The sequence below is a fragment of the Oncorhynchus clarkii genome, chromosome 24 (genome assembly GCF_045791955.1).
Source record: "Oncorhynchus clarkii lewisi isolate Uvic-CL-2024 chromosome 24, UVic_Ocla_1.0, whole genome shotgun sequence".
In the NCBI taxonomy this organism is placed as follows: Eukaryota; Metazoa; Chordata; class Actinopteri; order Salmoniformes; family Salmonidae; genus Oncorhynchus; species Oncorhynchus clarkii.
In genome coordinates, this window is record NC_092170.1 from 12,131,515 (window position 1) to 12,147,461 (window position 15,947).

At 42.9% G+C, this 15,947-nt stretch overlaps 1 protein-coding gene across 1 annotated transcript in view; it reads left to right on the forward strand.

The window, feature by feature from the left end:
- The first annotated feature begins 3,683 nt into the window (after nucleotides 1-3,683).
- Nucleotides 3,684-15,947, forward strand: part of LOC139383142 (tyrosine-protein kinase BAZ1B-like) — a 30,897-nt gene continuing 18,633 nt past the window's right edge. The window contains exons 1-10 of the mRNA XM_071127496.1: nucleotides 3,684-4,417; nucleotides 5,757-5,873; nucleotides 6,805-6,949; nucleotides 7,119-7,338; nucleotides 8,602-8,723; nucleotides 9,002-9,199; nucleotides 12,277-12,447; nucleotides 12,610-14,134; nucleotides 15,157-15,295; nucleotides 15,533-15,678. Of these exons, the coding sequence (XP_070983597.1) occupies nucleotides 4,299-4,417; nucleotides 5,757-5,873; nucleotides 6,805-6,949; nucleotides 7,119-7,338; nucleotides 8,602-8,723; nucleotides 9,002-9,199; nucleotides 12,277-12,447; nucleotides 12,610-14,134; nucleotides 15,157-15,295; nucleotides 15,533-15,678 (2,902 nt within the window). The 5' untranslated portion in view covers nucleotides 3,684-4,298. The remainder of the gene's footprint in view (nucleotides 4,418-5,756; nucleotides 5,874-6,804; nucleotides 6,950-7,118; nucleotides 7,339-8,601; nucleotides 8,724-9,001; nucleotides 9,200-12,276; nucleotides 12,448-12,609; nucleotides 14,135-15,156; nucleotides 15,296-15,532; nucleotides 15,679-15,947) is intronic.

Sequence of the window (15,947 nt, forward strand, 5' to 3'; positions counted from 1 at the left end):
GAGCTGGGCTGGGACAAAACCGTTCACACACTCCTGCTCTTCAGGACTTCCTGCAATGACCGAAACAGACCAAAGCAGGAGCACAGTGTTCCAGGTTGAAATAGATTACCTAGTTGAGAGGTGATAAGACTCAGGCACACACATTGGTTCTGGAATAGAAAAGGTTCAAATAAGGTTTGCAATTTGGCATCAATAACATGACAGTAATTTTACCAAAAAACAAACAGACGTGTGAATACCAATTTATTTAAAACACACCATAGCAGGTAGGACTGAATAAGGTTACATAACCATGCCTACTAGCTATACTAATGATCTGTTGTCCAGAGGGTAACAGCAAACAGACTACAGTATTCCTGTAGTAAACTAAACACACTGTTGACTCAAGAGAGAATGATAATCAATTAGTCCATCTCTGAAACCTCACAAAAAGCCAGACCAAAATAATACTGCTAGCTAGGGCAGCTACAAGTCAATAAGTACTTGAAGTAGGCTACCCATCCCTCACACACATTCACAAACAAACATTATCCAGAACACCTAGCTTCACCATCTAAGTTAGCTAGTTAGTTAACTACAGGTTTATATATTGATAAAATCAAAGATTATGGATATACTGACAAGATACAAGTGTCTCCGGTCTAACAATGGGAGTCGTTGTCCACAAAGCGGCATGGCGGGCTGTCTAGGTCCCGCCTATCCTTTTTTTGGATTTGTGTATACATCTTATTATTGTAATATTATTTTAAATATTCGATGAGGATTGTTGACGTCAGCCGCCAGTATTCAATGGAGAGAAATATTATGCCACTAGCCTCATGACATGAATATGCATAGCCATCTCGAGACAACTCCAATAGAAAGTGTTTTTTTCTCAAAGATGCCGGGATGTCACGTGTCCTACTTATATCAGTACACTCGTAACAACTTAAGCATTACAAAACTTTTATTAGATAAAATAAATCTCACGTAGCAAATAATCATTATTTTTGTTGTTGAGCTAATTCGACACTCTGTTATTGACCTCCATGGGCAAAAACAATGAAAAAACAACCAACGGCGTAGACAGATTTTCCGCTGAATTGGGCCTCTCTCTTCCTCTTCCTCTCTGATAAAAGTCACCTTGTCTGAGAGAGATTTACACAGTTATCAAAGCGTCACATCAGGGTAAGCCTACACGAAACACAGCCCTTATTTGAAGTGTTTCTAAAATCCCCCATGGGGAAAATTAATGGTTGAAAATCAATTGGAACCATTTCTAAGTTTGACCGTTAGGTTTTATGAGTATTATGGCATACTGTGGTACTCTATTCAAATCCTGATTATGGTACTTACTCTGTAGATACATAATTTACAGTGGCTGATGGAATTTTACAGCATGTCAGAAGCTGCTATCCACATGCTGTTACAGTATAATATATTTATTATTTTGATGACATATCCCGATAAAACAAAATATTCAAAAGGTCTAGAGTGCCATCTGCATACTCCACAGACAGTGGCCGTGTTCAAGAGCATCAAGACCATGATGTAGCATGGGTAAATTGTGACTGACTGACTGATCTACAAATAATATTGAGTAGTTATTTAGGATGCAAGCCAGGTGATTTGTAGATCAGTCAGTCTCGACTCGCCTTTAAAGTCGGCTGCAATAGAGCTCGCCAGCTTGAAGTCCTAAAACCTGGAAATTAGCTATATATTCAGCCATCCCTATGGGAAAAATTCATGGCAAAAGAATGGGGTTTTGGTATAAATGCCCAAAAATAAGGTCTGAGGGTAACACTAGTTTAGGAGATTTTATACGTTTTGTTCTATGAGATAATAGCAGTCAGTTAACAAGAGCTTTATGAATTATGAAGCCTTTATGTGCTTTACGTGTTTTTTAAATTACATTAATTCTTCAAAAGTCTTCAAAATACACAAAAAGTGACTGATGAAGATTATCTCCCAAGCCTGTGTTTACCACATACCTTATAGAGAAATAGTAAAGGTGTCTTTTCGTATGAACTAACCACGGCATGGTTCGTTGGAGAAAGCCTATGCGGAAAATGAATGCCGTTTTTGTACGGTTTTTGTATAAATGCTGAAAAAAAGGTCTTATAAATCTTATACATTTTGTTCCATGAGATAATCTTTAACTTTTTGTGAACTTTGAAGAATTTATGTAATAATAAAAAACACATAATCACATAAAGACTTTATAATTCATAAAGTTCATGTTAACTGACTGCTGTTATCTCATAGAACAAAACGTATAAGATCTCCTAAACCTGTGTTAACCTCAGACCTTATTTTCGCGTTAATTCCAAAACCCTATTCTTTCACCATAAATTTTTCCCACATGAAGGCTGAACCAAAGATGGTTTAGTATGAAGATATGTAGAAATGCTTCTTCACTAGAAATTCCTGATCACGCTTGTAGGCAATGTCCTGGCGACGTTGGCTTGCTAAATGTATGCGCAAAAAAATACGTAATCTGTTCTAACGGTCGTCTCGCTCCGAACTGCGCATGTGCAAACTGCACTCCTATATACAAACAAAAATGTTTTGCCGAAAATAAAAACGTGTCAGCTTGTCAATTTTCGGAGGTTGGAGTAATAACATGTTCAGCTACTTAAGGAATTGACTCACATATAGGTTGTTTCTTTAGATTTCAAGAAAATCAACAACTAAGGAAGAATTGTCCACTTCTCTCATTCAGTTCTCAAACCCTAAACCGGTCTGGTCTGCCGAGTCTGCTTCCCAAACGTTCCCGGAAGTCTCGCAATGTGTGGCCTTCTGGGTTTAGAAAATGTGGCTGAACGAACCAGAGATAACTAATTTCCGGGTTTTAGGACTACAACAAAGATTTTTATAACTAACCCAAGACAGACCACAGCCGGTCGTTTCCAATGGGAACAAATTAGTTATAGTGGGCAGAACAAGCGAGGAGGGGGGGCAGAGCCAAACACGAGTTAGCGAGATTACTCACTGCCTTATTATTTAATATTCGTACAGCCCCCGTAGCTAAACCACGCCCCTAACATGATATAAGCCTTAGTTAAAGGTCGGGTAGTGACAAATGTCTAAAATTACTTGTCATTTGACATTTGAAATAATGTGTTGACACAACAGCGGCAAATCAAAGTATACTAACTATGAAACGGGCTTCATCACATTTCATTCTAGAGGAGGGCACCATTTTGAAATGGGGTTGGAAACAATAGAGCTCGCCAGTTTGTAGTCACAGATTGGACAATGAGACAGGTATTTCACCAGATGTATAAATGTGAAGCATCCGGTTTGCTTTTCCACTCACTACCAAATATGGGGATGAGAAAAAGCCTAGTCGCCGGCAATGGGAGAACATGGAGCGAAATGGATTTTTGGCTAATTTTCTCACTGATTGAACGTTTTATCTTAATACAGTTTTATGTTCCAAAAACTAAAATATGTTACGAATAGAGTAAACTAAGTTTAGTCAAATTTCCCCTTTGCAAAAGTAGTAAAAAAATGCGTTGTTTATAAGTAGTACAACGGCGAATTGAGTTATTGCACACGCGCATTTCAGAGTAGGCGTTTCTTAACGGAAATATGCAAATTATAGCTAGAACGCGCCAATAGGATCGCTCTTTGTTAGACCAATCGAAAGAGAGAGGGGCGGGATAAATCTATACGACGCTATTTGCTGCTGGGGAAACTGAGTTTTGGGGTTGTGCAGTATTTTTGCCGGGCGGAAACTCCCGCCATTTTTTTCAACCCAGTAATTCATCTCTTGCATATTTCAATTAAGTTATTACAACCCTTTACTATCATTATAACAACTTAAACTTTCATGGACGGAAACTGCGAGTCAAAAAAAAAATCGCTCAGTGAGAAGAGGCCTAGTCTTTGAGACCGGAGTGGAGAGCGCGCCAGACCCCCTGACGAGAACCTCCGCTGTTGCCGCGAGTTGGAGAATTCTGTCAGCTCGCCTCTCCATCCTCCTTTGGGACAAGCTAGCAGAAGTTTCTCCGGATAGCCTACCCGAAGAGTCCATTATCATTGCACATTTTTAAACAGCTGTTTTTGTCAAGTTTGTGTTGATTAACAATGTCACAACTACCGGCGAACAGAACAAGGATGCGATTTGACTGCTAGCAAGAAGTGCTGTGTTATTGTTTGCGAGGATTTAGCCGACTTGCTAGGTTAGCTAGCTAGATGCTACACGTTGAATGCTCCTGGAATATTTTTGGATACTTGACTACATGCTATTTTGCGTAGTTTTGTGGTAGGAGTTTTATTTTTTAAGACGTCATCGCTGCCGTTTCGTATTCAGGATGGCACCACTGCTGGGCCGGAAACCCTACCCGCTGGTTAAGCCGCTAGCCGAGCCGCCAGGCCCAGAGGAGATGGTCTACATTATCGAACACACCAAGGAGGCCTTCAGGAACAAAGAGTATCCTTTCACATTATGGCAAAGCCGACTCAGTTCGCCAGCTAGCTAGCTGACTGTCAAAGCAAAACCATTATGCACACTTATCGGAACATTGCGTTTTGTGTCAGTGTTTTAAATGTTGTTCAGCTTCTGAATATTAATAATAGCTAAATAGCTAACGTTAGCTATGTCGGATTTGTTGTGCTTCTTTGGGATTGTTTTCCCTATCGTAATATGCCAACACAGTCACTCACTGTTATTTCGTAGTCAAAGTTGTGCTCTCTTTTTAAAACTAGTTAACTGTTAGCTAACGTTACGGTTTGTCTGGTTAAGTACTACTAAAGTTACTACTATTATTTGACAATTGCGCTAGCTAGCTGATCTATGCATAACTGGTTTGGGTGATTCTCACGGTCTCGGAGTTTGTCATGCCGTCTCCGTGGCGCGTTTACTAGCATGGCTAGCTAACTTTACAGTGTAGACTGAAGAACAAGCAGATTATATCACGTCAGTTCTGACACTAACGTTAGCTCATGATCAAATCGGAAGGATTTGACTTACAGATCAAACTGGTAAGTTTGACTTGTTGGAACTACAACGGTTGTGATATGACTTGTAAGAAAAGGCAAACGTGTTCGTGACATGAATCGCTTTCCAATCAAGTGTAGCCTGTGCATGCCCGATTGATATACTAATGCATTGTTCAGGTAATACAGTTCAATGCATTGTTTTGAGGTCCCCTAGCCTTACTACCAAAAGATACAGAAGTATTTTGGTGCCCCACGTGAGTTTGACATGTATTGCTCCTTGAGGCTGCATAACTCACTAGGCCAAGATCCCCACTTTTTGTCTGTCTAGTCTAAAGGTACAGTACACTAACCTTATCTGATAAACAGCAAATTACGAGCCACCTGTAAACAAACGTTTGTGCTCTGCATTTTGTGAGTCAGTGCAATATAATAAGTAAAGTTTGTACTGCTTAACATCTAGTTCTAGATGCCAATGTCCGAATGACATAAACATGTGTTTTAACACATTGCTTAGTCCCTACAGAGAGGAAGACTTGTCAGATTTAGTTTCAGCTGGAGCACAGCGTTTCTGTGGATTATCCTGCGCTTTGGCTCTGTTATGAAAGGATCCAGAATGTATGCTTGGTGTGGGACGTCCCTCACATCCGGCCTTTTAATTTTTGAGATCAATTGCTCCTAACATGATTCATTAATTATGAATGCGGGGTCTCTCTGGGTATACTGTAGAGCTAACTGAGTCAAGTGACTAAGTGGATGTTCCTATCCTGTGTCCTAGTACTCACACTATGCGATTGAGGGGAATATATGTTATCCTGATTAAATGGCTACAGCGAGTATGAGGCGCGCCTGCAGAGATACGCCGAACGCATCTGGACATGCAAGAGCACCGGCAGCAACCAGCTCACACACAAGGAGGCCTGGGAGGAGGAGCAAGAAGTCACTGAACTGTGAGTAACAAGCAAGTCTAGCTTGAGCAACATTACGACCGCTAACAGAAATGCTCTGTTTCAAAATAAATATAAATCATCATTACATGCAGAGGCTAAAAAGATCAGTGTAGCTCCGTCTGTAGCACACACTGCTCACTGACTCCAGTTGAAGGTCACATGATTTACACCTGTGTTATTGGACGTTCCCCGCACGCCTCCTTCCTTTCTATTTGCAGGACGTATGGATTGAGTCATCCTGGAATCTAGTGAATCCAGTGACGGGGAGAATGCATTTTATTTCATGAAAAGAGGAGGGTGCAAAATAAGAGTGTGGCCTGGTCTAGAAACAACCCCTAGGCACTTGTGTGCATCTGAAGGGATTGGATTAGGGATTGTTTATAGACCAGGTCTAGGTTCTCTCATTTGATATGTGTCCAGATTGGCTGCTGTGGCATTGAGCGCTGTGGGAGGACATTAAGCTTTGAGTTTTGTGTGTACACGAATGACCTCAGAGCAGTGCCACAGCCAGGCTGTGCTCCTCCGGCACCCTCAGCGCAGGCCAGTCAGGATCAGCAGCCGTATTTAAAGATGTCTATTTATACCAGGCAGGGAAGCCAGGGTTTGAATTGGCTCCCCCTATTGGAGAAGTGGTTGTGTACAGATAGGATAGGCATTGGTGGTCCTAGCAGTCTGTTTCATTGGGGTGTGTTCATTTGTATGTATTCCTTGGATTGGACAGCTCCATGCATGTTTATGAATTACGGAAAGCATTTGCAGGTGACTTGATTAGTGAAATAGCAGTAGCCACACTAAGCCATCTGTCAAAATGATTTGAGTGAAAGTGCACCAATAAACACAAATCAGTTAGCGTAAGAAGACTGTTTATTGCTGGCATTTTCTATTGATTGTTAGGTAAATGAGATGTTTGACATGAGTGTTTTATGTCCAGGCTTCAGGAGGAATACCCACTATGGTTTGAGAAGCCCGTCCTGGAGATGGTCCACCACAACACGGTCTCCCTGGACAAGCTGGTGGACCAGGCCTGGGTGGAGATCCTCACCAAGTACGCCATAGAGGAGGAGTGTGACTTTCTGGTGAGTTTATTTATTTATTTATTTTGGTCGAATGCTGTGAATGTTTGTTTTCATGTGGTGTGATAGTAGTCAATGAAGGTGGAAGAAATACTGTTAATGGAAAATATGTTGATAGAAAATTAAATAGCTTTTTACCCCCCCTCCACCTATTCATTTTGTTTTTATCAAGGTGGGGAAGGAAAAGAGTTTGCGGGTTAAGGTTGTGAAGATACACCCGCTTGAGGGGAACGCTGAGGGGGAGACGTCAGAGAAGAAGCTAGAGGGAGCCTGCGACTCTCCTTCCAGCGACAAGGAGAATGCAAGCCAGGAGAACCAGAAGAAGGAACAACAGCTGCCCAGAGAGGAGGAGAGCCCCAGGGAGACTAGGGAAAGCAGGAGAGAGAGCCTCAGTGAGTACAGCACCTTTGGGACATGTTTTGCTAACAGATACAATTATTAGATTTTGGGTAACCTACACCAAAATCCACCACAGTAGGTGTGTGAACGTTTAAACTAAATTGGGATCCTTAAAGTTAAGGAAAACCCTGACCCATTTTTTGTTTTTTCCCAACAAAATGTTAATTGCAGTGCAGTTACAGTGGTGTAAGGTACTTAATATGGATAGGGGAGACGCTAGCGTCTCAACTGGCCAATTGCTGGGGGAAATGCAGAGCGCCAGATTCAAATACAATTTGAAAAATTCAAACTTTCATTAAATCACACATGTAAGATACTCAATTAAAGCTACACTCGTTGTGAATCCAGCCAACATGTCAGATGTTTTTAAATGCTTTTCGGCGAAAACATAAGAAGCTATTATCTGATAGCCTGCACCAGCAGTAAACAAAGGAGCTAGCAGAGCAGGCGCTACACAAAACGCTGAAATAAAATATAAAACAAGCATTACCTTTGACAAGCTTCTTTTGTTGGCACTCCAATATGTCCCATAAACATCACAATTGGTCCTTTTGTTCGATTAATTCCATCCATATATATCGAAAATGTCCGTTTATAAAGCACGTTTGATCCAGAAAAAAAACAGCTTACGTCACCACAAAATATTTCTGAACAGTTAGTCCTTGGGGTTTTGCCTGCTACATAAGTTCTGTTATACTCAGACATGATTCAAACAGTTTTAGGAACTTCAGAGTGTTTTCTATCCAAATCTATGAATAATATGTATATCTTATATTCTTGGCATGAGTAGCAGGGAGTTGAAATTGGGCACGCTATTTATCCAAAGGGGAAAATTCTGCCCCCTAGCTTTAAGAGGTTAAAGGAAAACTATTTTATATATGAATGCAATGCAAAAAATAATAAACATGTCAGTTTAAACCATGTGTCAAACTCATTCCATTGAGGGCCGAGTGACTGCGGGTTTTCACTCCTCCCTTGTTTCTTGATTGATGAATTTAAGGTCGCTGATTAGTAAAGCAACTGACCTCAACTGGTTGTCTTAATTGAAACCAAAAACCATCAGTTTTGACATCCCTAAAATACAGCACATGGAGCTTTAAGATGTGTGCTAGTTCAGAGACCTCAGTTTTTACATTATTAAAGAGAATTGTCAAATGGACACATTTGTACATGTACAAATAGCATAAAATCCACACAGGCCTGATTCCCAAAAACACAGGCCTGATTCCCAAAAATGTGTGCTTGTTTCCCATTAGGTGACCGAGCACGGCGCTCCCCCAGGAAAACTCCCACCGCTATGAAGGAGGAGAAGAAGAGATGGGTGATGCCAAAGTTCCTGCCACACAAGTATGACGTGAAGCTGATCAGTGAGGACAAGGTTGGCATCCTCTCCACTGCTTTAAAATGTCTGGTTCACTTCTGGCCATCAAGTGTGCACATGTTTTATGTAACTGGGTCGTGTTCATTGGTTACACAATGGGGGGGGGGAATGGATCGGAACAGGAAGGGGCTACCTAAACTTGTCGAATAAGAAATGCACATTTTTGTTTTCCGTTACCAAATAGATTGAAAATATTTTCCATTGCATGCTGTAATGAACATAACACTGGGGTCTGTTATATAATTTATATACATTTTTAAACCCTACACCAACAGGTCATCAGTGATGTCCCAGTGGACAGCCTCTTCCGGACTGAGCGCCCTCCGACCAAGGAGATCATGCGCTACTTCATCCGCCACTATGCACTCCGGCTTGGGATGGGAGAGACGGCCCCCTGGGTGGTGGAGGATGAACTGGTGAAGAAGTTCAACTTGCCCAGCAAATTCAGCGACTTCCTCCTGGATCCACACAAGGTAAACCTAGATTTATATGGGGTTTTTTTTGTCCAAAAACCTCCACATAATCTCCTGTTGATTTTGGAGCAATGGATTATGTGATGAACATGTTGATAAAATAAAACAGTAAGACAAAACAGCATCATACATTGCCTTTGAATGAAACTATTCATACCCCTTGACTTATTTTACTTTTTGTTCTTACAGCCTGAATTGAAATGTAAAAAAATCTCACCCTTCTACATACAAAAGCCCATAATGACAGTGAAAACATGTTTTTAGAGGTTTTTGATAATTTTTTGAAAATTAAATACAGAAATATCTAATTTTTTAATTAGTTTTCACACCCCCTGAGTCAATACTTTGAAGAAGGTCGTTTGGCAGCGACTATAGTTGAGTCTTTCTGGGTTAGTCTCTAAGAGCTTTCCACACCTGGATTGTGCCCATTTATTATTTTACAGTGCCTTGCGAAAGTATTCGGCCCCCTTGAACTTTGCGACCTTTTGCCACATTTCAGGCTTCAAACATAAAGATATAAAACTGTATTTTTTTGTGAAGAATCAACAACAAGTGGGACACAATCATGAAGTGGAATGACATTTATTGGATATTTCAAACTTTTTTAACAAATCAAAAACTGAAAAATTGGGCGTGCAAAATTATTCAGCCCCTTTACTTTCAGTGCAGCAAACTCTCTCCAGAAGTTCCGTGAGGATCTCTGAATGATCCAATGTTGACCTAAATGACTAATGATGATAAATACAATCCACCTGTGTGTAATCAAGTCTCTGTATAAATGCACCTGCACTGTGATAGTCTCAGAGGTCCGTTAAAAGCACAGAGAGCATCATGAAGAACAAGGAACACACCAGGCAGGTCCGAGATACTGTTGTGAAGAAGTTTAAAGCCGGATTTGGATACAAAAAGATTTCCCAAACTTTAAACATCCTAAGGAGCACTGTGCAAGCGATAATATTGAAATGGAAGGAGTGTCAGACCACTGCAAATCTACCAAGACCTGGCCGTCCCTCTAAACTTTCAGCTCATACAAGGAGAAGACTGATCAGAGATGCAGCCAAGAGGCCCATGATCACTCTGGATGAACTGCAGAGATCTACAGCTGAGGTGGGAGACTCTGTCCATAGGACAACAATCAGTCGTATATTGCACAAATCTGGCCTTTATGGAAGAGTGGCAAGAAGAAAGCCATTTCTTAAAGATATCCATAAAAAGTGTCGGTTAAAGTTTGCCACTAGCCACCTGGGAGACACACCAAACATGTGGAAGAAGTTGCTCTGGTCAGATGAAACCAAAATTGAACTTTTTGGCAACAATGCAAAACGTTATGTTTGGCGTAAAAGCAACACAGCTCATCACCCTGAACACACCATCTCCACTGTCAAACATGGTGGTGGCAGCATCATGGTTTGGGCCTGCTTTTCTTCAGCAGGGACAGGGAAGATGGTTCAAATTGATGGGAAGATGGATGGAGCCAAATACAGGACCATTCTGGAAGAAAACCTGATGGAGTCTGCAAAAGACCTGAGACTGGGACGGAGATTTGTCTTCCAACAAGACAATGATCCAAAACATAAAGCAAAATCTACAATGGAATGGTTCAAAAATAAACATATCCAGGTGTTAGAATGGCCAAGTCAAAGTCCAGACCTGAATCCAATCGAGAATCTGTGGAAAGAACTGAAAACTGCTGTTCACAAATGCTCTCCATCCAACCTCGCTGAGCTCGAGCTGTTTTGCAAGGAGGAATGGGAAAAAATTTCAGTCTCTCGATGTCCAAAACTGATAGAGACATACCCCAAGCGACTTACAGCTGTAATCGCAGCAAAAGGTGGCGCTACAAAGTATTAACTTAAGGGGGCTGAATAATTTTGCACGCCCAATTTTTCAGTTTTTGATTTGTTAAAAAAGTTTGAAATATCCAATAAATGTCGTTCCACTTCATGATTGTGTCCCACTTCTTGTTGATTCTTCACAAAAAAATACAGTTTTATATCTTTATGTTTGAAGCCTGAAATGTGGCAAAAGGTCGCAAAGTTCAAGGGGGACGAATACTTTCGCAAGGCACTGTATAAATTCTTCAAGCTCTGTCAAATTGGTTGTTGATCATTACTAGACAACAATATTCAGGTCTTGCCATAGATTTTCAAGTAGATTTAAATCAACGAAATTGTCAACTCAGGAACATTCCCTGTCTTCTTGGTGAGCAGTACCAGTGTAGATTTGGCCTTGTGTTTTAGGTTATTGTCCTAATGAAAGGCGAATTAATCTCCCAGTGTCTGGTGGAAAGCAGACTGAACCTCTTAAGATTTTGCCTGTGGTTAACTCCAATCTATCTTTTTATTTATTTTTATCCTGAATATCTCCCCAGTCCGTAAAGATTACAAGCACACCCATAACATGATGTAGCCGCTGCTATGCTTGCAAATATGGAGAGGCTTACTCAGTAATATGTTTGGGGCAAATCCAGTACTTTGTATTCAGGACAAAAAGTTAATTGCTTTGTCAATTTTTTTGCAGTATTACTTCAGTGCCTTGTTGCAAACAGGATACATGTTTTGGAATATATTTTTTATTTTGCACAGGCTTCCTTTTCACTCTGTCAATTACGTTAGTATTTTGCAGCAACTACAATGTTGATCTATCCTCAGTTTTCTCCATTGATTGGCCTCCTAGAGAAATCCATGACCTGTTTCCTTCCTCTTCGACAACTGAGTTGGGAAGGATGCCTTTATCTTCGTAGTGATATGTATTGATACACCATGAAAAAGTGTAATGACTTCATCATGATCAAAGGGATATTCGATGTCTGCTTTGTTTTTTACCCATCTACCAATAGGTGCCCTCCCTGGTCTTTGTGGTTGAATCTGTTTGAAATGTACTGCTCGACTGAGGGACCTTACAGATTGTGTGTGTGGGGTACAGAGATGAGGTAGTCATTTAACAAATGTTCATCACTATTATTTCAGAGTCCATGCAACTTAAGTCAAGGGGTATGAATATTTTCTGAAGGCAGTGTGTTTTTTATATAACATTTGTTTTTAAGAATGTGACTAATAGTTTTGTTTGCCTTCTAGTTTTTCACAGAGAATCCAGTCTCAGCCAAGCGCAAGAGCCTGAGCTCAGAGGGCAAACCCAGTAAGAAGCTGAAGACCTTGAACAACCCGGGAGGAGGGAATTCGGGGAACGAGAAGAAAAATGATTCTCTCGGCATGCCCCTGAGCCCTACAATCTGGGGCCACATGCAGGTTTCTCAAATTTTATACATGCTGATGTAATCTCATTTGCATATATTTTTAGCTGGCTTAGTGGTTTTCTAAAGAATCAGAGGATTTGTTAGATGTTCAATTGAATTAGCATATTTAGTCTTGCAATGGATTGAATCAATAAAGCATCCATTTATTTTGTAGATGAAAATGAATGGCTCGCCTCTAAAGGTAAAGAACTCCGGAACCCCCAAGAAAAGAGAGGGTGGGGCTTCTGTACTCTCCTCCCCCAAATCCAGCAAAAAACCTGGAGACAAGAAATCTGCTACTGGCAAAAAGACCCCCGGCAAGAGCGGCCAGAAGGCATCATTCAAAAAGGATGAAAAGGGTGGAGGCGCCAAGAAGCCCAAGATGAAGCAAATGACTCTGTTGGACTTGGCCAAGAGCCCTCATTCCGCTGGAAGCCCCAAGAAGAGAGCCCGGAGCACCGGCCCAGGGACCCCCAAGCTTGGCAAGTCCCTGCACCCCATGGCCCTGCATCTGCTGCGCTACTACAAGGAGCACAAGGGCAAGGAGGACAAGAGAAACGCCATGTCCTGTCTCATATCCAAGGCGGCCAAGGCCCTCTCGCCTGAGGACCGGGGCCGGCTTCCTGAGGAGCTCTGCGATCTTGTCCTGAAGCGCTGGGAGTTGCTGGAGCACAAGAAGAAATGGGCGGCCATGAGCGAGGAGGAGAAGCGGGACGTGATGAGGAAGAGGCGTGAGGAGATCAAGGAGAAGCTCCGGGAGAAGACTAAGGAGCGGCGGGAGAAGGAGCTGCAGGTGCGCCGTGAGCAGCAGCGCCGCTATGAGGACCTGGAGATCGAGGGCGGCAAGGCACTACCTGTCTTCAAGCTGGTCGACATGCCAGAGGGCCTGCCCAATTCCCTGTTCGGAGATGTGGCCATGGTGGCGGACTTCCTCAACTGCTACGCGGGCCTGCTAATGCCCGATGACCAGTACCCGGTGACGGCAGTGGCCCTGATGGAGGCTCTGGCCGGGGAGAAGGCAGGTTTCCTCTACCTGAACCGTGTGCTGGTGGTGCTGCTGCAGACCCTGCTGCAGGACGAGCTGGCTGAGGGCTACAGCGAGCTGGACATGCCCCTGTCGGAGATCCCCCTCACCCTCCACTCTGTCTCTGAGCTGGTGCGCCTGTGCCTGCGGCCGTGTGACGCCCACGGCGATGACTCGGGCTCCGGGGGGGATGATTGGGGCCCCCTAGGGGGCTTCGACCAGGTGGTAAGCAGTGAGTTCCTTGAGCGGCTGGAGGCGGTGGAGGTGTTCGAGTTGACGTCAACGGAGAAGGCCAGCCTGCTGGTGGCACTGTCTCACCGCATCCTCATGACCTACTCGGTGGAGGACCACGTGGACTCCATGCAGCAGCGCTCGGCCGAGCTGTGGAAAGATAGGCTGGCCTCGCTCAAGGAGGTCAACGACCGCAAGCGGGCTGAGAAGCAACGGCGCAAGGAACAAGCTGATGTCAAAGGCGAGGAGGCTGCCAGTGGCGACACGCCGTCAGCCACCACCAAGGTGGATAAGAAGAAAGAGGGTAGCACCAAGAAAGAGGTGAAGGTGAAAGCAGAGCCGGTGGCCGCGGAGCCGGAAGACATGATCAGTACGGTTAAGAGTAGGAGGCTGATGTCCATCCAGGCCAAGAAGGAAAAGGAGGAGCATGACAGACAGAACAAGGGTAAGGACAGCTGGACATGTAGATCATTAGACTGGGCCAGTTTTCCTTTTCCTGGTGAGGAAACACTCCCTATCATTAGGCAACAGTAAACATGTCGTCCCCACGAATGATGCAGCGTCCCTTTGAGCCAATCAGTGTAATTTTGAAAATGCCAGGTCTCTATGGCAAGACACATCATTCACTCAAGTTTTGTCAAAATTCGGCCAGTGGTGTTTTGAGTTTGTGGGTAAGCTAGACTCCTGTCCCAGAGCATGTGTGCCAAATTTCATCACTGAGTCAAACCGATCAAGAAATAGAAACGTGTCCGTTATAGCGCCACCGTGTGGTCGATATGATTGTTCTTGCATATGTTGTTTCTTGGGTGTTTTCAACATGTGTACCAAATGACGGATTTATATGCATTAGTGCCAGACCACGCACACATGAAAGTTTATTGGTCAATAGCGGCCATGTTTTTAGGTACTAGTCTGGAAAATATTGCTTGACGTGGCATTGTCCATAGATGCCACAGCAAGTTTCATGCAGATTGGTCATTCAGTGACAGAAGAGTCACGGAACTCTTTTTGAATTTATGAAAGAAAAAAAGATGGGGAAAATGGTGTAAAGTCCATGTCTGACCTTATGAGTCTGAGGCAAATATGTTCCTTGTGAGGAGAGGGACCTATGTTTCAAATGTCATGATTGTAGATAAAACGGTGAGGGGCTTGACCTTTCAAAGTTTGCATTTTCAATCTGTTACAGCGCCATTATCTGGCCATTTTGTAAATGCCACATCTCTATGGTAAGACTCATCTATCACACAAGTTTCGTTAATGGGGCCAATGCGGTCTGAAGTCTCGTGTGACTAACTTATTAACAGACGGAGACAGATCCACAGTCCTCACCCCGATTTTCATTGTGGGGGACAATTAGAAAGGATAAGATGGCTATGGTTGAGTCCATAGTTGCTTAGGTGATTTATGCAATGGCAATGCTCTGTTATGAATGAGTGCCGGCTCAAATTCTGTTTTGTCTCCCCTCAGAGCGTATGGAGAAAGAGGCGGAGGAGGAGCGTGTCCGCAAGCAAAAGGCTGCAGCGGAGAGGGCCTTCCAGGACGGCATCGCCAAAGCCAAACTGGTGCTGAGGAGAATCCCACTGGGAACTGATCGAAACCATAACAGGTCAGCACGCACAGTTCAAAGGTTCACAATATGTTTAGGTGTTTTATTTACAGTCGACTCTTGATACATGCACATAGTGCTCTGGTTTAGTGCATGCATCCTCAACGGTCCCAAGACATTGGATATATTAGGAATCGACAACTATGTAAACCGTTTTACCACATACAGTTGATTCAGGTCACTGTTGGTTTATATTACCATCGGTATTGACCCGCCAACTCTTTGTCTGTGTGTTAGGTACTGGCTGTTTTCTGATGTTGTGCCTGGCCTGTACATAGAGAAGGGCTGGGTGCACGACAGCATTGACTACAGTTACACCCTCCCCCTGGAAGAGGCTACAGCCGAGCCTGAGGACGAGGAGGCTACCAAAGAGGAGACTAATGGTAAGTTCGTACACTGTCATCACAGCTGAGAGTCTGCACACCTTAGTACTAGTACACCTTATGCTCTTCACTAGCTATGTTTAGTGCCTCATGTCCCAGAAGAGTAAATAAATATAATTGATAAATATAGCTGTGTGCACATGACAGAAAGGACACACAAGATCAGTTGAATAACAAAACAAGCACTCGATCATGTAGAAACTATTGTTATGTGGAATCATGAGTCTAAATACAAAATCTGGAGTGAATCTGACGAATGGGTCATGAGG